The 21,499-nt window shown below is 43.0% G+C and overlaps 1 protein-coding gene across 2 annotated transcripts; it reads right to left on the minus strand.

Annotated features, from left to right (window-relative positions):
• Window positions 1–1,121: 1,121 nt before the first annotated feature.
• BCL10 (BCL10 immune signaling adaptor) lies at window positions 1,122–12,573 on the minus strand. Of its 2 annotated transcripts, XM_070405499.1 has the most exons (4): window positions 12,245–12,329; window positions 11,755–12,023; window positions 5,475–5,763; window positions 1,122–3,233 (listed from the first exon to the last, which is right to left on the minus strand). In XM_070405499.1, exons 2-4 carry the CDS (start codon window positions 11,851–11,853, stop codon window positions 2,884–2,886), a joined length of 738 nt encoding a protein of 245 aa, XP_070261600.1. In that variant the 5' UTR covers window positions 11,854–12,023; window positions 12,245–12,329; the 3' UTR covers window positions 1,122–2,883. The 2 variants fall into 2 exon arrangements, with proteins under 2 accessions (XP_070261600.1, XP_070261601.1); XM_070405500.1 differs by lacking the exon at window positions 11,755–12,023 and having other exon boundaries at window positions 12,245–12,573.
• Window positions 12,574–21,499: the final 8,926 nt, after the last annotated feature.

A 21,499-nucleotide genomic window follows, 5' to 3' on the forward strand; every position in this document is an offset into this window, starting at 1 on the left:
CTGAAAAGACTATATTCTGTATGATTCCAACTATGAGATTCTGGAAACAATAAATTATAGGGTCAATAAAAAGATCAGTGGTTGCCAGGATAGGAAGGGGTTGTAAAGAGGCTGAGTAAGGGGTAAGGGGATAAGAGGATTTTTAGAGCAGTGAAACTACTCTGTATCATATTTTAGAATAGTGAATACATGACATTTTGCATTTGTCAAAACTTACAGAACTGTACAACACAGAAAGAACCCTAATGTACACTACTAATTTTAGTTAATAATGTATCGAGACTGGTTCATCACTTCTAACAAATGTATCACACTAATTAGAGATGCTAATATGGGAAACAGGAGAGGGAATATATCGTAACTTTGTACTTTTGGCTCAAGTTTTCTGTAAACTTTTAAAACTGCTTTAAAATATAGTTTAATTCTTTAAAAAAGCAATTAAAAAGTGAGTTCAAAAGTATTGTGTTGATAATATGGTATCTGTAAAAAGTAACCTTTTCACTGCTATATTAATCAACCCAGTAACCAGTTTCATTGTATCATGTCAATCATTCATTTAAACATTTGTTGGCAATGGCTTGTTTTCAGTGTTTGGCTTGTTTTCAGTGTTTAGCTTGTTTTCAGTGTTTAATGGGGGGTGGGGGGGGGGGGTGGAATGACTTTATAGGATTCAGAAAACCCAAAAACCTAAATTTGTTTTTAAAAAAACACAACTTAATTTTATTGTCTATATAGTTATTCAAAAGTCTGAAAAAACTCAGTGTTATAAACTATAAATATAGGTACTCTAGCATATCTAAATTATGGTCTTTGAGCCCTAACCGGTTTGGCTCAGTGGATAGAGCGTCGGCCTGCGGACTGAAGGGTCCCAGGTTGGATTCTGGTCAAGGGCATGTACCTTGGTTACCGGCACATCCCCGGTAGGGGGCGTGCAGGAGGCAGTTGATCCATGCTTCTGACTCTCTATCCCTCTCCCTTCCTCTCTGTAAAAAAATCAATAAAATATAAAAAAAAATTATGGTCTTTGATTATGAGTAAATCCTACTTAAACTTTAAAAAACTGCATATCAAATTTTAATTATAAGAAAAGCCTGCTTCTGCTTTTAAAATAGATTTATTTAAATGTAATGCCACTATTTTCTTATGCTACATTGGACATGAAACATGTTTGTCCATAATCCTTAGAAAATGTTTACACTAAAAAAATCACCCAGTCTTTACAATTTTTTAAAACCAATATGCCAATCTTCTTCATGACTGATAAACTCAGTCTATCCAGAAATACAACTCGATCCCATAACTTGCAATGTTTTCTATAAAAATTAGTACATATAAAATAACTGTTTTATATATTTCTTCCTACTGAAAAGTTTGAAACTTCCGAAACACAGCACAATTTAAAAACTTTTATTGTTAATAGCATGTTTCCATCTTTGTTTTATGCAACTAATGGAAATATATTAGATGGAGATCAGAAAATAGAATTATAATTTAAATGAACACAACGAGGGCATAATTTATAAATGCACAAATTTAGTCAAACTTTGTTATATAACAAATAGAAAAATCTAACTGCGTTGATTGTTCCAAATAGTTTTAAAAACAAACACATACACACATGGGAAAAAAACATTTTGTTGCAGTTATTTTAACTTGCACAGTGATCCTCATTAAAAGAAAATGAAAAGTGCAGAAAAAGTATTTCTTAAAAATCTCATCAAATTACATGTAATAACAGGTTTTTGTAAAGATTTTTCTTTAGGAATGAAAATGTGAAAATCTTAAGAAAGTAGCGTGAATTAGTAAGGTTAGTAGATGTATGTTGGCAAATTGAGATTTTAGGTGGCTCAAACTATGTTCCTGTGCATCAGAAGGGGATTTTGTTGTGTCTGCAAGCCAAACTAAGTAGGAAAGAGATTTTTTTTGGTTCACTGACAGTTTTTCCCATTAGTGATTGGCTTTATTATCAACTAGTGGACCAGTGCATGAAATTCATGCACGGGTGTGGTCCCTAGGCCTGGCACAAGCGTCTGGTGAGGAAGGACAGGTCCCAGCTGACCTCTGGGCCCTGGGCAGCACTTGGGGCCCCGGGGTCTTGTGCGCCCCCCTCCACCTGAGTCATCGGGTCCCCACCCAGCTCCCTCAGGGCGTGGGAGCCAGGTGGCGGCCCCACCCCCCACTGCCTCCGCTGGTCGCTATCTTTGGGGCGATCGGGCCCTGCTCGCACCCGCCTTGGCCTGGCGCCGCCTGCTCACCTGCTCCACCATTCCGATGCGGTCCTGCTCTCGTCAGGGCCCATCAGGGCCGGCAGTGCCTCCACTGCTACCTGCTGCCAGCACCACGTCACCAATGCCTGCTATGTTCCACGCTGCCCCCTGGTGGTCAGTGCATGTCATAGCGAGCAGTTGAACTCCCAGTTGAAGGGACAATTTGCATATTAGGCTTTTATTATATAGAAGATTTAGAAACAGCTTCATCCTGAAAATTTACTGCTAGATGGTTGGAAAGGACTATTAGACTGTAAAAATTTCTAGCACAAATGCACTGAGAAACACCATTCCCAGTCTGAGACTCTATTATCAAATAGAGAAATGTTCCCTATTAAAATTGGTCTTAAAACATAAAAAATGTGAAAACAGCAAATACCTCAAAAATGAAAAACAAACAAAAAAAAAACCCCATAAAATTCTGAAAAGTACATGATCAACATGATTTACTTTAGCTATCTAAAAGTATCCACAAAAGTCTATTTACAAAGTATGCTTACATTGCATTTAAAAAGACATGTATCAAGTGTTAATAAGTCATTATAGCAGTTTTATAAAGATTCATATCCTTCCAAATATTAGTCATTATTAAAAAAATAGAAGAGGCTGTAAACTGTCATTGCCTTGAAAGAGCACGTGATCTTAAGGGAAGAAACATCTCACTAGAGCTTCCACAAGTTTCTTCGTCTAGCTGCAAGTCCGGGGGCAAAGGAGGAGCCCCAGGGTCCCCAGGTCTGGGAAGTGTAGTTGAAGAGAATGTAGGGTTTTCAGTTTTGCCTACTTCTAGGACAGGCAAATTCAGAGATGAATCAGTAGAAAAAAAGGGGGCTGTGCTGGATTCTCCTTCGGGATGGTACATAGTGGACACTCTCCGTTTTTCAGAGAAATAACTCTCATCTGAATTAGATCTAGAGAGGTTGTTTGTGGCTCCATCTGGAAAAGGCTCACAGTTGCTACATTTTAGTCCTACAATAAGATTATTCAGATGTTAATAAAAAGTAACAAGAAAATTGAGTTCAATTTTAAAGATTACAAACTAGTTACAACACAAAATTTAAATAACTTATAAATTCTGTCATAATCCATTTCACATTTCATTTGCTTTTCCCAACAACTATGAAGTGTATACAATTATATACATTTTCTAGGTAAGGAAATAGTCTCAAGGAAGCTAAATAACATGCTATAAACTCACTTCGTATACTTATATCCTTAACCATTGAAAGACCTGGGAAAAATAAAGTAGTCCTTACAATTTTTCATAAAATAAGAAATGGCTTTCAGCCCTGGCTGGTTTGGCTTGGTCCTGCGGACTAAAGGGTCCCAGGTTTGATTCTGGTCAAGAGCACATGCCCGGTTGCAGGCTCAATCCCAAGTAGGGGGCATGCAGGAGGCAGCTGATCGATGATTCTCTCTCATCATTGATGTTTCTCTCTCTCTCTCTCCCTTCCTTTTTGAAATAAAAAATTATATATTAAAAAGAGAGAAAGAAATGGCTTTCACAACTAATATTCTTTAACATATTGGCACAAAAAACCATTATCTAATAAAAACAAAATTTAAACAGGGTATAGCTAAAATTCTATGAGTTAATGAATCTTTCTTTAAAAAATATATTTTATTGATTTTTTACAGAGAGGAAGGGAGAGGGATAGAGAGTTAGAAACATTGATGAGAGAGAAACATCGATCAACTGCCTCCTGCACACTCCCTACTGGGGATGTTCCCGCAACCAAGGTACATGCCCTTCACTGGAATCGAAGCTGGGACCCTTGAGTCCGCAGGCCAATGCTCTATCCACTGAGCCAAACCAGTTAGGGCGAGTTAATGAATCTTAATTACTGAGTCTTGAATCACAGAGTGTTAGAAGTGGAAGGGATTTTAGAGGTCATCTGGGAGAGCCTCTATTTTTTTTTTTTTTTTTTTTGAGTCTCTTACTATTAAAGATGGGCAAACAGGGACCCAGAAACAGTGAAGTCATGCCCAGCATTTCAGGACTATTTCATTGAAAAGAGAGAACTAGATCCCAGGTTTCCTCTTCACATTAAATAATGTTCTGGTTTTCAACCTAACAATTTACTTAAGTGATGGCAGTTGTTCTGATCAAAGAATTTTACCATATCAAAAGGGTATAGCCAACAATTAGCCTCAATACAGAAAGAATAAACACAAACACAATTTATTTTTGTTAGGCTTAGCAAAAATATTCAACCCATAACTATCTATTGACACAGAACCTTCTGAGTTGACAAATGTTATGTAAAACCTGAAGTCTATAAAGCACATTTATATATCATTTTTCCCACTAGTTTTTCAACTTCACAATACAGTCAGGATGTCTGTTCCACGCTATAGAAACCATTTTCTTAAATATGGCTCAGAAGGGGAAACTTCCATTGTGTTCCAGCATGCACTTATAGACAGTGAGCTCCTTAAGGGCAGAACCCCAAATTACTCATTTCTGTATTCCCAGTGCCTAAAGCAGCTGGAGTAGAGCTACATCATATTCACATTTAACGTAACTGCTCTGGAAAGAGAGGTGGAGAATGAGATGGGGTTTAGGGCGAGAGGGGGGTTTAAATTGTATAGGCAATTCTATAGATCATTCCAATCAGTGAGTGTGTGTGCTCTGGGGTTAGGGTGAAACAGGAGACATAAATCTGCTATTCCTTCATCCACCTCAGTTCTCATGCCTCTCTCACATTTTGCCAGACTGAGTATAATTCTAGTGTTTAAAGTTATGTATAATTTATACAACTTGATTCTTATAAACACAGCCAACTACTTTATCTTGTGATCAACTGGTAGGAGAAAAACTGAGTTGGACTTATTAAAATACTTTGCTTATACACTATTCTTTATGTGTTAAGTGCATTTTCAGGAATTACTTTTGACTAGATTAATCTGCCATTCTGCTGACTTTAGAAACAAACCCCTGTGTACACTGGGACTTTATTATAGTTACATTTTCTATAAATTATACTGTTAACTGGATATAAATATAGAACATTAAGTGATATTCCACTTTTCCAGTATAATGACATCCTACTATATATAAGTTAAAAATGCAAATGAATGTAATTCTGAAGCTTAAACTTTTCAATGAAAGCAAAATGATCATTTCTGGGTTTTTTGTTATTGTTTTGCATTTTACTTCTAAAAGCATTGTTACATTTAAATGAACTCTTGGATACCTAAGGTATTTACCTTTCAGATGTTCTAGTTTTATATTTCGAAGTTTTAGCACTTCATCTGTAATCTTCTGTATCAGGAAGTTCTGTGTTTTTTCTCGACGAATAGATTCAACAAGGGTATCTAGTCCTTTGGGGTTTTCTTGTAAGTAGTCTAACAATTTTCCAGCTCTTTTTCTACTTGATGTTCGGCAAGAAATTTCTTCAGTGTCTTCTCTACTGAGTATTTTTTTTGCACGCAGATGATCAAAATGTCTCTCAGCTATAATTTTTTCACACAGATATACACGCAAATTTTCTAAAGCCTGAAAGACATAAAATGTGCTTCAATGTTATTTTTTTTTAACACCTAAGGAAATCACGTAGGAAACTTAACTGGTGAGAGAAAACATTCTGAAGTTGAAGGTTCAGGCTTACTAAAATGCATGCTATTAAGATGAAGGTCAAGTAGACAAAGTAAGTCCTAGATGAGACATTCCGTACAGCTTCTGTCCTGCTATGATCTCATTTTCACATCTATAAACCAAGACCAAGGCACTGTGAGGAGAGGCCATGGCAATCCAAAGGGTTTGGGTCCGTGGGGATAGAGAAGTCTGCTGAAGGCCACCTTTGGGGCTAAAGATGAGGGCAGAGGCTTCCATACATTTCAGTTACCATTTATCAAGGAATCCAGAATTAGTCAGGACCAGAGAGGGTAACTTGAGGTCTCATCGCTTATAACTTCCTCATGTTTGTTTAATTTTCCATCTTCCTTGAGTAAAACCATTATAAAAAAAAAAACCTCACTAAACTAAAAGGACCCATAATGTGTCTATCTTTGGAGTCAGCTGGAAAGACTATAACTCAGTGCGTCAGTTAGCAGAAGGGAGGTAGAAAGATGTGGAGAAGCCCTAACCAGTTTGGCTCAGTGGATAGAGTGTCGGCCTGCGTATTGAAGGGTCCCAGGTTTGATTCTGGTCAAGGGCATATACCTTGGTTGGGGGCACATCCCCAGTAGGGGGTGTTCAGGAGGCAGCTGATCGATGTTTCTCTCTCATTGATGTTTATAACTCTCTATCCCTCTCCCTTACTCTCGGTAAAAAATCAATAAAATAAAAAATATATATATATAAAACAAAGAAAGATGTGGAGAAGGCGGGGAGGAGGGGAGGTGGGAAGAGGAGAAACCTAACTTAAAGGAATAGTGAATGCTGAAAGAAATGAAAGGAAATCACAGAAAACAGGTCTAGACCTGAGAGGCAGCTAAGGGGGCTTAATTAGCAGAAAAATGACATGGGTCCGAATAAACAGCATCAATAGTCCAAAGACAGTGATGTATTCTAGCTCCTCCGTTTACTACATACGGGTAATTAACTCCTCTGTGCCTCAGTTTCCTCATCTAAGTGTTATGAGGAATAAGTACATGTAAAGTTCTTAGAGAAGTTAATGATCAATAAACGTTACTGATGTAACAATGATAACTAATTTGACTTACATTTATAATGATGATCAAAAGGCAATGGAAGATTTTAGAAATACCCTAGTATATGGTGGCAGAAAAGTAGGCTAGGTGAAGGGTTCCTATAGTTCTCAGTCCACTGAACCCCAAAATTCATTTATTTATTCACACAACAAACATTCATATATCTAAATACCTAATATACCAGGTGCTGAGCATGCAAAGATCAACAAGACTTGAATCCCACAAGCAAAGGGCATATGGTCTAGTTGGAGAATACATATCACATGCAAGCCAATAATTAAAAGACAATGTGGTATGACCCAGAAATTAAAAGACTGGGGAAACACAGAGTATGCAATTCACTCTACCTATAATATCTGGGAAATTTACAGAGGCTACACTTTTGCTAGAGGCAAGGTGCACAGTGGGAAAATAGCAAAAAGTCTGGGGTAGTTGGCACACAGGCTGCATGTGACAGGGTGGTGAGGAATGTAATTAGGAAGGAAAACGGGGGTGAAATCATGGACAAAGTTTTAAAAATATATGTTTTTATTGATTTTAGAGAGAGAGGAATGGAGAGATAGAAACACGGATGCGTCAACATCCATTGGCTGCCTCCGCCACGCCACCTGCTGGGGATTGGGCCCACAACTGGGGCATGTGTTCTGACAGGGAATTGAACCAGTGACCTCTTGGTGCGTGAGTCAACACTCAATCCACCAGGCAAAAGAATTTTTATAACATGTTGAGGAACACACATTTCCCTGTAGCCAAAAGAGTGATCTAAGGTTTATAAATAAGAAATAAGAACATTTTTGCAGAGAACTGGGAGAAGGAAAAACGGGGGTCAGAGGAGACCAATTAGAAGATTGCTGCAGTATATTACGTAATATATATTGAGTGCATGAATTTAAGTTGTGAAGATAGAGACAGACTACATATAAAAGATGAACCCCTTGAAAAACCTCATCTGTTATTATTTTTACCACCGATATGCTGATGATTCCCATATTTGTGTATGTGATCAAGACTTTCTCCACCTACACATCCCAAAGGTACTTGAAATTCAACGTCATAAACCAGATTTATCTACCCCTATTCTTTTCCTTTGATGTTAACTCATTCATCCACCCACCTAATCATCTATAAAACCTACAACTGATCCTTGACTTTTTCTTTTCTCCCTCTTTCACTCACTTGCCACATCTGATCATCCACCCACCAAGACCTGCCACTCTACCCTTTATATTTATCTAATTTGTCCCTTCACTTCATCTCTATTATTAGCACTACTCTAGTTCAGGTCCTTATGTGTTGCATGGATTATTAACAATGGACACCTAGCTATACTTCCTACTTCTCCCTCTCAAAAGTCTCCTTCACACACCTATCTGATCTTCCAATTTTTCAAAAGAAAATGGAAATCTGGGGTGTTATATAGAGTCTAATATTGAAATGTCACCAGCTAATTTTTTAAAAATTTAAAACACTGTGTTCCACCCTTGACTTAAAAGGATCGACTTCCTCAATACTGGCAGAAGAATAGGTCTCAGACCAACCTTAGTTCAAATCTTGAGAACTGGGGCAAGTTACTTAACCTCTCTAAACTTCCTGTTCCCTATTGATAAAATAATAATACTTTAGAAGACTGCTAGGAAGACTAAATGAGACAGTGAATATAAAGACTCGACAGCCTGTGATAGAGTATGTGCACAATAAATAATAGTTATTTGATAATGTCAGACAGGGCACTTCACAGTATGGATCCTACCTACCTCTCCAGTTTAATCTATCACCACCTCTATCAGTCCTGGTACTTTATGTTGTACCTAAAACTGCTTGTTCGGAACTCTACATTTCTTTACGTTGTTACCTTTATCTTGTTTTCTCTTCTCTATACCCCAAGTTGCTATTCATCCTTTAAGATCCAGGACAGTGGTCATCTCCTTCAGGAAGCTTTACCTAAACTCCTCAGAGTAAGATAGGCACCCATCTCCTCTGTCCTTGCAGTACCCTATGGACACATTTCACTTTTCTATATACCAAGACTCCACTTTTCATCTCCCAATTCATCCTGACATTCCATTCTGTCCCACCACTCTTCTCAAAGTCACCAATGACCTCCTTAATGCTAAATCTGATACTTTTCAATCATCTTACTTCTCAGCAACACGAACACAGTTGACCACTACTTCCTTGAAATACCTTTTTGCCTCATATGCATACCATACTCTCCTGGCTTTCTTCCCACCTCTGTGGCTATAACTTCTCAATTTTCAAAATTCTTCTATGATTTCTCTCTTCCCTTTTAGCTCTCAACTTTCTAGGTGAACACATTCAATCTCATACTTACCTTTCCAGGTCAGATCTCTCTTCTGATCTCCAGACTTGTTGGTTAAGTTGCTGATTTGACATTTCCACTTACTAATCTGATTCCACTCTCTTCCTCAACTCCTACATTCAATCCATTACAAGGCCTATCATTTCTATTTCAAAAATGCACCTGGAATTCTCCTGCTCCATCCATTTCCACTGCCTTCAACCTGATCTAAATCACCATCATCTCTTAACTATATAAATTCTACGAGTCTCTTCATTGGCTTCCCTCTTTTCACTTTTGCTCTCCTTAGTCCATACAATAGGCAGAGGGATCTTTTAAAATATAACATTAGTTCTTCAATAAGTCCTTACTGCACTTGTGAAAAAAATCCAAACACTTTACTACCATCTGTAAGACCCTTAATAATATGGCTCTAGCCCACCTTCCTAACTTCACCTCAGGGAACCCTCTGCCTTTTTCCATGTTCCCCAAGTCATAAGATCTTTGCAAATTCTATTCTGCCTAGAATGTTCTTCCCTGAGTTCTGTCATATCTTTCAGGAACCACTTTAAATGTAACCTTCCCTGACCATTCTACCTCGAGGAGATGCCCCGTTATTATCTCAACATCTGTCTGTCTCCTCAATAATACTTAACATAATTTGTAATTATACATTTATTTGTTTTCAACCCTAATGACCTACATGTTTGAAGGAGGCAAGAACCAGGTATGTTTTGTTAGACTCTGTGTACCCTGAACTTAGCAGAGTGCCAAGTGAATGGTGTTTTGGATGAATGTGTTCTGTAACTTATAATTATCATTTTATGTCTATCTCCCTCCTCCTCCTAAGAAATCAAGCTCTTTTCAAACTAGGATTGAATCTTAGCTTTAAAAATTTGAACTGTTAGATTCAACCTCAGTATCAGCTTCATAGCAGCACATAATCCATATTAATAAAACGGAACTAGCCCTAGCTGGTTTGGCTCAGCGGATAGAGCGTCAGCCTGCGGACTCAAGAGTCCCAGGTTCGATTCCGATCAAGGGCATGTACCTGGGTTGCAGGCAAATCCCCAGTAGGGGGCGTGCAAGAGGCAGCTGAATCCATGTTTCTCTCATCGATGTTTCTAACTCGCTATCCCTCTCCCTCTCCCTTCCTCTCTGTAAAAAAATCAATAAAATATATATTTTAATTAAAAAAAAAAAAACCACCGAACTAAATTCAACCAAAAAGATGATGTAAACCTGATGGGGCAGAAGGGAAGGAGGAGTATAGGGAAGAAGTGGGAGTTTCCAGGAGGATGGATGGTGGTATACTATTCATCAAGGCAGAGAACACAGTAGGAACAACAAGCAGCTTTGGGGGGAGGGATGATAAAAAGTTCAATTTTAGACAAGGGGAGGAATCTGCAGGTTATAAAAGTGGATTTCCAGCAGATATTTGGAAATAAGTGCCTCTAGTTGAGAGAAAAGGTCATAAACCATTTTGGGAAAATACCATGACAAAAATTTTTTAAAAATATGTGTATATACATTTCTTTCATAGGCCTCCTGAAACTCATCCATGATTCCCCAAGATTATGAATTTCTGATATGGCTGTAAAGTGAAATCATGGAAATGGATAGTATCAATGAACTCACAGAAAAAAAATAAGGCCTGGAAGCCACTCTTCACATCTGTGTTTGTGTACAGGTTTTATGTCCTTCCACTTGTAATATCTCATTGCCTGTTTTATCAAATTCTTCCGGGTCCGGGAATGAAAATACTCTCCCTTAGAGATTGTTGTAAAGATTCAATGGGAACACTGTAAATTGTGTGAGACAGCATCTGGAACAGAGCAAAGCCTAGCTCTCTGAGTTCATGGTTTTGCTGGCACACATGTTGAATAAGACAGCACTCATTTATTATATATTAACTAACAATGTCCTAATCTCATCTCAACTAGGATGTAAAGCAAGGGCCTGTTATTTTTTTGTATCTGTCCAGGCTCAAGGATAGTGCTTTCCACATAGTAAGTGTTCCATAAATATCTGCCAAATGAGGACACTATGGCAGAAAAGTCCAAGTTATGTCCCGTGTCCTCCTGCTAACGAATCCAACCGTAATCGTGAGCACAATGGGAATAAACTTCACAGGAGAGAGAGAAGGAGATTTTAAAGCAGACGAGCATTTAAAAAGCTGTTGTCCTGCCCAGTTCACAAACATGATTTTGTAAGTTTTGTGCTGTTGAGCCAGAGCACACTTCACGGGGAGTTTCTGTTTTTAATCTGCACTGACATAAACTATGTCAGTGGCAGGCGCTCATGCAGGTCTCAACGGGCAGAACAACTAAAGGCACAGGGAAAAGGAGAAACAAGTCATATCTCAGCAAAGCCATGGCTGACGCAAAGTAAATATCACGATTTTCTGCCGCATCCAAGCAGAACAAAACGTAACCACTACATATTTTCTCAACGTCTGCGTGTCAATTTAATTCTCGGGCTACAGGTACTCACCCCCCCGCCCCCCCCAATTTAAATATGTGGGCGTTGGCTTACGAGGGGAATTCCAGGTCGTGCTTTCAGCTGTGGAGCTTCCCCCAGCCCCCTTTGCAAGAGAGTTTCACATATTGGCTCCACTGCTCGGGGTCCTTTCATCTGGTCCAGCCTCTGCTCCGGGGGAGCCAGCAGCCCGGAGAGCCGGACTCAGGATGAGCGCGCGCCGTCGGCCCCTAACAGCGCGGCTCCCAAGCGCAGGGGGGGCGAGATCACCGGGGGGCAGGCGGCGAAGAAGCGCTCCACCGAAGCAAGTCCCGGACACCCCAGCTCTGCTTTCAGCGATTTAAACCGTAGATTCACCGGTGGCCGGGGGTCACTTCCATGAAGGCTCCCGGCGGCCCCGGTCCGCCCCTCCCACCCGCAGGCTCCGCCTCCGACCCCCGACTCGGACTCCGGGTTTCCGCTTTCCGCGCCCGCCGAGCGGCAGGCAGACAGCCCGCCCCCGCCCGCCCCAGCCCGCGGGGCGCCAGGGCGAGATGGTGCTACTCACGTCCTTCTTCACTTCCGTCAGGTCCTCCTCGGTGAGGGACGGCGCGGGGGGCTCCATGGCGGAGGCGGGAATGGCGCTTCTTCCGGGTGCGGGAGCTCGGGCGGCGCGCCCCACCGAAACTGGGGGCTCCGGCCTCGGGAGGAGGGGCGAGAAGCGGAGGCGGAGCGGGTCGGGAGGAAGAGCGCTGCCCCTTCGAAAACAGAAGGGCTCCGGGGTCGAACCGCAGCGCTTCCTGCCTTGCCTCTAGGCCCTGGAGTCTAGGGTGACAGCGACGCAGACCTACGTGTCCGACGCGGGCCTTGGAACCCCGCTGCTTCCCTCTCCTGAAGGCTCCCGCGCAGGTGCCTTCCCTCGGGGAGGCGGGGCCGCGGGCAGAGCCCGCCCCTCCCTGCGGCAGCCAATGAGAGCCAGCCCGCGGACCTCTCCTGTCCCGCCCCCAGCCCTGCCGGAGCCTTTCGGGAGTGGCTCCGCCCCAAGCCTGAGGTCATTTGCATGTGGCCGCGGGTAGGCCTCCCGGAAAGGAATCGTTTCCGCGGGTGGGAGCCGTGGCTGCGACGCCCGAGGGCGCTCCCCGCCTCGCTGACGTCTGGGTGGCGGAGTCTCCTCTCGGCCGCCTCCTCTGCGCCTCTGGGTTCCTCCCCTTTTCCCAGACCCTGACCTCCGACTTCCTGTGCTGTGTTTGCCCACTCAAGTCTTTAAATTATATGATCACACGCCTAACTACAACACAAAAAGAAATGTTTGACAGGGCAAAAGCACCTACAATCCCACCGCGTCAACAATTGAACGTTTCTGTACTTTTTGGTTGCTGTTTATTATATATATATTTCCTTTTTCATCTGTAAAAAAGGGCTGCCTCCATAGGGCTGCCATGAAAATGAAATATAAATGTTAAGTGTCTTAGAGGTACTCGACATACAGTGTGCTCTCAATTTATATATATATGAACTGTGTGTTGGGGCGCACAGATATATGTATATATATATAATTTTATTTTATTGCTTAAATTATTACAAAGAGTATTACATATGTCTCCCTTTTTTCCCCATTGACCTTCCCCCGGCCTCTCCTACCCCCCCCCCTCCCCCCCCCCCCCCCCCCCCCCCCGTGTCTTGTGTCCATTGGTTATTCTTATAAGCATGCATACAAGTCCTTCTGTTGAGCTCTTACCCCCACCCCCCAACCCTCCCCGGACTTCCCACTGTAGTTTGACAGTCTGTTGGATGCTGCTCTGCCTCTGTATCTATTTTTGTTCATCAGTTTATAATGGTCTTTATTATCCATAAATGAGTGAGATCATGTGGTGCTTTTCTTTCATTGACTGGCTTATTCAATTTATATTTTATTATCTTGTATTACTCAAACATTTGTTATGAATATGTCTTACGCATCTTATTCTGTAAGAGTTCTCCCATTTTATTTCGGGAGACTGGGGCACAGACAGCTAGGCATTCTAATAGAGGTGTATACAACGTAACATGGATAATGCAGGTGAGAACCCTGGGCCCAAACCATCGTTTGGACAATATGCTAAATAAACTAGAGGGAACTAGAAGCTCCAAGGGTAGGTAAAAATGACAAAACTAAAGACAAACTCAGGAACCCCAATATTTAAGGGAAGAGAAAGCAAAAGAACCAGAAAAGAAGCATATTGCCAAAGCCACACCAATGTAGTTTTTATTACAACACAGGAATTCTGCTTTTAACATTAGCATTATGTCATGTCTTTTTCCACATTGATACACCATATTTTTCTGATTGCTTAATCTCCCATTATCCTGGTATTACCCAATGTGCTTAACTATTTGTTCTTTCACTTCACAAATATCTATTGAATGTCAACTAAGTGTCAGACACTGTTCTAGGTACTTGAGGAAACCGATTGTGAACAAAATAGGTACTTTTTTTTTCCTCTTGGAGTTTAAATTCTAGTAGATGTATGTTTGGGGCAGGGCAGATAGACATTTGAAAAGTGTCATGTAAATTATTTATTATGTTAGAAGATGATAGACACTAAGAGAAACTATAAACCAGGGAAGAAGGATGAGGCTTGATGGAGTGGTAAAACTTAAAATACGGTGCTTAATGAAGACCTCTCTGGAAAGGGGAAATTTGAGTTAGCACTTGAAAGAAGTGAGGGAATGAGCCGTGGGGACATATGGAGAAAGAGAACAGCCAATGAAAAGGATTGTGTGACTGGGAAGGATATGAGGTCCTTGTGTGCCATTGTACATTTACTCTGACATTGCTCTGAGTCATACGGGTTTGCTCTGAGTCAGATGGGAAGCCGCTGGAGGGTTCTGAGCCCAGGAGTGGCACGATCCGATTTAAGATTTGAAAAGGAGCACTTTCACCGTTGCTCTGAAGGGAAGGAAGATGGAATAGGGAAGACCAGTTAGGGAGCTCTTTCCATAACTCAGCCCCCAGGACGTGGTAGTTCAGAAAGGCTGGTAGTAGTAAGGGTGGTGAGAAGTGGGGAAGTGGGGAAATGATTCATTTCCTTTTACAAAGATTGCTGTGGCTGCTGAGTATAGAGTAGTAGACTGTAGGTGTGAGGGAGGAAACAGAGAGACCAGCGGGAGGCTACCACAGTGAGCCAGGCAAAGGGGATGGTGGTGTGACTAGGGTGAGAGCAGTGGTGAACAGTCCTCCATGGTTACCTTGTTATTTCCAATTTTCCATTGTTATAAGACACTAGAGGCCCAGTGCACAAAAATTTGTGCACTCAGGGAGGGGGAGGAGGGTCCCCCAGCCAGGCCTGTGCCTCTCGCAGTCTGGGACCCCTCGGGAGATGACGACCTGGTGGCTTAGGCCTGCTCCTGGGTGGCAGAGGGCAGGCCCAATCCCTAGGTGCAGCCCCTGGTTGGGCTCAGAGCAGGGCCGATTGGGGAGTTGGGGCGCCGCCCCCTGTCATGCACAGAGCAGGGCAGATTGGGAGGTTGCGATGCCACCCTCAGTCAGGCTCAGGGTAGAGCCAATTGGGGGGTTGGCCCCCTGTCACACTCAAGGCAGGGTCGATGGGGAGGTTGCGGTGCCACCCCCTGTCACGCACAGAGCAGGGCTGATCAGGGGGTTGGGGCGCTGCCCCCTGTCATGCACAGAGCAGGGCCCATCAGGGGGTTGGGGAGCTCCACCCTGTCATGCACAGAGCAGGGTCCATCAGAGAGTTGGGGAGCTCCCCCCTGTCATGCACAGAGTAGGGCCGATAGGAGAGTTGGGGAGCTCCCCCCTGTCACGCACAGAGTAGGGCCGATAGGAGAGTTATGGCACTGCCCTCTATCACCCACAGAGCAGGGCCGATCAGGGGATTGGGGTGCCGCCACTGTCACACTCAGGGCAGGGCCGATGGGGAGGTTATGGTGCTACCCTGTCACACACAGAGCAGGGCTGATCAGGGGGTTGGGACGCCTTCCCCTGTCACGAACAGAGCAGGGCGGATAGGGAGGTTGTGGCCCCGCCCCCTGTCACACACAGAGCTGCAGGGCGATCGGGGGTTTGGGCGCTGCCCCCTGTCACGCTGATCCGGTGCCAGGAGTCATATTACCCTTTTACTATATAGGATAGAGGCCTGGGGGCCGGCTGGTTTTCCCTGAAGGGTGTCCTGGATCAGGGTGGGGGTCCCCACTGGGGTGCCTGGCCAGTCTGGGTGAGGGGATGATGGCTGTTTGCAGCTGGTCACACACCCTTCAGAGTGGGGGTCCCCACTGGGGTGCCTGGCCAGTCTGGGTGAGGGGCTGAGGGCTGCTTTCAGGCTGGCGGTTATTGATTGAAGCTCCCAACCGCTCCTTTTTTTTATTTTATTCTGGGCCAGCTTTAGTTCTGGCTCTAGCTCTGAGGCTGCGTATCTGGTTTGTTTCGGTTCTATAATCGAAACAATGTATAACTTCAGCTCTGAGATCCCAGCCGGCTATATTTGTTAGAATGTTTCAAACTGCCAGCTCAGAGGCTGGCAGCGGCAGGCTGGGAACGTTGGAGTCTGCATCACAGGAGCAAGCAAGCCTCCTGTTTGCTTCCAGCTGCCTGGCTGCCGGCCGCCATCTTGGCTGACAGTTAATTTGCATAAGGATACGCTGATTAGCCAATGGGAAGGGTAGCGGTCGTACGCCAATTACCATGTTTCTCTTTTATTAGTATAGGATTAGTCCCCCAATTTTTCACCTACATATTCCCCATCCTTTTAATATATATATATTGATTTCAGAGAGCGGACGAGAGAGAGAGATAGAAATATGAATGATGAAATGGCCCCGGTGAGGTAGGGACGCCCCGGTGAGGTTGGGACAGATAATGGGGACCAGTATAGACTGATGAACAGGGGTAGATGCAGAGGCAGAGCAACATTGAACAGACTGTCAAACTATAGTGGGAAGCCTGGGGAGGGTTTGGGGGAGGGGGGATTAAGAGATCAACCAAAGGACTTATATGCATGCATATAAGATTAACCAATGGACACAAGACACTGGCGGGGTAGGGGCCAGGGGAATGTCAAGGGGGGGGGGGGGAGGAGACATATGTAATATTCTTTGTAATACTTTAAGAAATAAAAATTATATATATAAAAAAGAAAGAAATATGAATGATGAGAGAGAATCACTGCTCAGTGGCCTCCTGCACGCCCCCTACTGGATGGGGATCAAGCCTCCAACCCAGGCATGTGCCCTTAACTGGAATCGAACCTGGGACCCTTCAGTCTGCAGGCCGATGCTCTATTCATTGAGCCAAACCAGCTAGGGCTCCCCATCCTTTTTTTCTTTGATTACCATTTCCTTATCATAAACTCCCAAGAGCAGGAGTATTGACCCTCAAAGAAATGATTCTTTTTTGTCTTTTCATATGTATTTCCATAGGTTCCCTTCAGAGAATTGGCCCATCCATGTGTGGAAATGAACTGCGTTTTGCTAGAACTATACCAGTTCTGCTGATGGAGGAAGGGATTTAGAACCCATCCAAGTAAAGTGATTTGAATGATGCCAATTTGACACACCATTTTGATCTGGCTATTGTGATGTTGTTATTCACTTGTAGTTCTATTTTCAATGAGACATTTCAAACACACTAAACTATAAAGAATAATATTCCAAACACCCTACATTCATTACCAAGATTTAACCAATATAGATATTGCACCACATTTGCTTCTGTCACGACTTTTGACTACCAAATGTTAGTGCCAGACAGCCCTGATTCTTGAGCCTTCTTTTGTGATGCTTACTATATATACATCTGACTTTCCTGGTCGTTGACCACCATTTCATTTCTGACACCTCCAACCTTCTTCCATCTTCTGTAGTTATTCTGTTATTCATTTATTCAACTAAAAAGTCATGTCTGCTGTGTGTCAGAGATGGAAGTTATGGAATGAGGTGCAGCTAAGGAGCTTAGGAATTTTTAACAGCTGAAAGGTTAGTAGTTTGTTTTTGAGCCCATGTCTCCTTGTACCCAAGTCAAATTGTGTCAAAACAGCCATATCAGAATGTCATGTACCTATCACAGAGCTAGTTCATGGCTGGCATTATAGTTTCTGCTTTTTTTCTAGTGAACCATCTTCCTTCATAAGCAAACTCATTTCTGCTTCTTTGCTAAATCACAGAATCAGACTATAATGAAGGTTGGGCATATTTTCAAGAAAATAGCCTTGCCCATTATCTCACAATAATTCTACCTTCTCACATTCCTCTCCCCCCCCCACCCCCCCAACTTCTATATGTGTCATCTGCCTCCTACTGTGAAATAAAGGCATCTGATTAAGATACTGTGAAGGACATAGCTTAGGTGCTGCAAACATAAGGCAGCATATCATAGTGATTTAGAATGAGGATGTTTGGCACTTGATAGACCCAGGCTGGTATAATAGTTTCCTAGGGCTGCCGTAACAAATTACCACAAACTGGATTGGCACGAACCAACAGAAAGTTCTTCTCTAACAGTTCTGGAGGCTGGAAGTCCAAATTGGTGGGGCCATGCTCCCTCCGAAGGCTCTAGAGAAGAATCATCTTGTCTCTTCCTAGCTTCTGTGGGTTGCCAGCTGCCCTTGGCATTCCTCAACTGTGGCAGCCTAGTTCCAACCTCAGGCTCCATCTTTACATGGCCTTCTTTCCTGGTTTCCTCCTAGATCTCTGTCTCCAAGGACACTAGTTATTGGATGTAGGGGCCATGCTAATACAGTATAACTTTATCTTAACCTGATTAAAGACACTATTTTCAAATAAGGTCACATTCTGAGGTCCAGTAGATATGAATTTTGGGAAAAGGCCGCTTAACTCACTACAGATTCTAGACTTGCTAATTATTAACTGTGAGACCTAGGAACAACTAATAAGCTGTCAATGAAAATAGCAATTATAAGAGTGCAGAAGAAGGGACGAGGGAACCATTTCTGACTGATAAGACAGCATGGAAGAGGTGTGTTTAAACTGGACCAGAGGATTTTAATAGGTGGAACTTTAACTGCTGTTTAAGGATTTATTGCACAACTTTTTGCCAGGTACCGGGTGCTGTATTGAGCAGTGATTGTGTGATAAATTTCCTGTAAATAGTTGGAGGAAAAAAGTGACCAGATCTGAGACAGACACTCCTGGGTTTTAATGGTAAGATGATATGTGGTGGAATTCAGACATTTCAGCTCAGGGACTTTGTGAAGACTCAAGATGATCCTGCCCCCAGGAGTGGCTCCCAGGAGGGTGGGGGGTGGTGAACGTTGACCTTAGCAAATGCTCTGAGGACATTTGCAAGTGCACCATAAGACTAGGACATTGTTGGGGCTGATGAGGGACCCTGAGAGAAGGGACTATTTCCTCTCCTTTCCCCATAGAAGACTGTTTGTTTGAAGAATGGGGACAGGAATTTGGTATTAGATAGAAGCTTGCATGTTTATGGGATAAGGTACTTTGAATCTAATTGAGGGGAGGCAATATCCCATATACCAGGAGGGAAATCTTGAGGGAGGGGCTAGATCTCCCAGACTTACAACTGGCTGGGAAGAAATAACCCCTAAAAATTTATCTGCTGCTGCAATGTAACCTCTATAACACTCCTTCCAAGTGGACTTCACGGATGAGAAATCCAAGTCTTAGAAAACACGGTTTACCAAAAGCCACTCCCCTACCAGGTAGCAGAATCGGGATTCCAACCCACCTCTGTCTGATGGCAAGGCCAGTGTTCTTCATTACTAGCAGTAGACTGAGCTAACTGCTTCAGGGAATAGTAACTCGGAGGAGTTAGGATTTTTGAACATTCCCTGGGGCAAAGCAAGAGGTATAATGCATTCAGGTCTGTCCTCTGTCCCTAAGGTAGGAAAAAGCAAAGCCAGAAAACATATCATGGAACTTTCCAACTCCCTAAAGGCGAAAGAGAACACCCCAAAATTGCCGGAAGGAGCTCTCAGGATCTTGATGGACCCTGAATTGCAGCTTTATAAGAGCATCCTACCAAGAAGTGGGAGGCCAAGGAGTGGACCCCCTGCTCTAGGCCTAGAGATGCAAATGATGGAGCAAGACCCAATAAATAGCATCAACATAACTAAGCAGAAGCCGAAGCTCAGGAACCTACTAGTAGTAAGAGGACTTCTTAGCCCATAGTGAGGACTGTCCTCTGGTAACCAAACATCTCCCCATGAATTCAGAGGTTCTCAGTTCTGTCAGATGGCACCTCGTTCAGGGTATCGAATGAACCGTGCAATGAGAATGCCTGCTCTTACTGAAGATCCATCAGGCATTGTGCACAAGGAGGGAGGAGGTGGTACTCCCAAATTTCAGGTTGTGCTCCATCAAAGGCATAATTCTGGAAAGGCTTATCAAAGGAGTAGCCCATGATTGCCTGTCTTGGAAGGGTGGGGTCTGAGAGGCACCATGGCTTCCTTTAAGATCAGTCATTTCTCTCCCCACAGTTAGAATCAGTGGTTCTCGGTCTGAGCTCCTTATTAGATTACTTGGCTGCTGATGTCTAAGTCCCACTGCCGACCAATTTTTAAAAATCCCTGGAAGCCTGAGCATTGGTAGGGTTGTTTCTAACAGTTTTATTGAGATATAATTCACATACCATACATTCCACCTGTTTAAAGTGTACAATTCAATGTTTTTAGTATACTTACAGAATTGTGCCAGTACCACCACGATCAATTTTAGAGTATTTCTTCACTGCTAAAAAAAACCCCTATACTGTTTAGCCTTCACCTTTACTCTTCCCATCCTTCCTATCCTTAGGCAACCATTCATTCACTTTCTGTCTCTAAAGACTTGCCAGTTCTGGACACTTAATATAAATGGAATGACATATGACCTTTTGTGCCTGACTTCTTTCACTAGCGTGTTTCCATATTGTAGCAGGAATTAGTACTTTATTCCTTTTTTATGGCTGAATAATATTCCCCTGTATGGGTATACTACATTCTATTTATACACTACTGACCTGGTGCATGGATTCGTGCACATTGAAAGGAAATTAATTAGAAGGTGGCCATCAGGGTGGGACTGGGTGAGACGGGCCGGACACGCCCTGAAGCCAACCTCCCGTGGTCCCTCCCTGGCTGGCTGTACCTGGGGTGGTGCCGTGGCTCGAAGGGCATCTGTGGAGTGAGCAGGGTCCCTTCAGCAGGGGCAGGTGGGGTCCTGTGGCCTGGTGGAATCGCACAACCCCAAGAGAAATTGGGCTTCTTCCTTTCTGGTTCCAGGGTGCGTCACCTGAGAACCACTGCTGCCAAGTCACCGCAGCTCGGCAGCTCCTGCATTGAGCACCTGCCCCCTGGTGGTTAGTGTATGTCATACCTACCGGCCGGTTGGCCGGTCCAACAGTTGCTTAGCCTTTTATATATATAGACTCATAAACTGGTGAACATTTGGATTTTTTCCCACTTTTTAGCTACTAAGAATAATGTTGTTATTATGAACATTTGTGTATAAGTTATTGTTTGAATATATATTTTCATTTTTCCTAGGGATATATCTAGGAGTGGAATTGCTGAGTCACATGGTAACTCTATATTTAACCTTTTGAGGTGAAAACTTCCCAGTTCATTCTACTGAGATCATTAGAATCACAGGGCTGAGAACTATCGACACCAACAAAATGGTAAAACACAGATAAACATGCTCTGACAGTTTCAAGGGAGACATTTCATAACCCTTGGGGGTCCCCGTGAAACAGTGAGGTTGGTTCATAGATGGTTTTCCACCTGCACCCAAGATACTAATAACTGCTGTCAACATGCAGGGAAATGTGCCTTATTGCCTGCTCTTAATTCTATTTGATTCAACATGT

Source organism: Myotis yumanensis, unplaced genomic scaffold (genome assembly GCF_028538775.1).
Source record: "Myotis yumanensis isolate MYYU_CA2020_CCGP unplaced genomic scaffold, mMyoYum1.0.hap1 SCAF_2, whole genome shotgun sequence".
Lineage (NCBI taxonomy): Eukaryota > Metazoa > Chordata > Mammalia > Chiroptera > Vespertilionidae > Myotis > Myotis yumanensis.

Excerpts from the sequence above, each read along its gene's own strand:
- BCL10 (XM_070405499.1), bottom strand. The coding sequence starts at position 11,853 with ATGAAAGGACCCCGAGCAGTGGAGCCAATATGTGAAACTCTCTTGCAA. Across the intron at positions 5,764-11,754 it reads CACGACCTGGAATTCCCCTC|GCTTTAGAAAATTTGCGTGT; the intron begins GTAAGCCAACGC and ends TATGTCTTTCAG. Across the intron at positions 3,234-5,474 it reads AAAACTAGAACATCTGAAAG|GACTAAAATGTAGCAACTGT; the intron begins GTAAATACCTTA and ends ATCTTATTGTAG.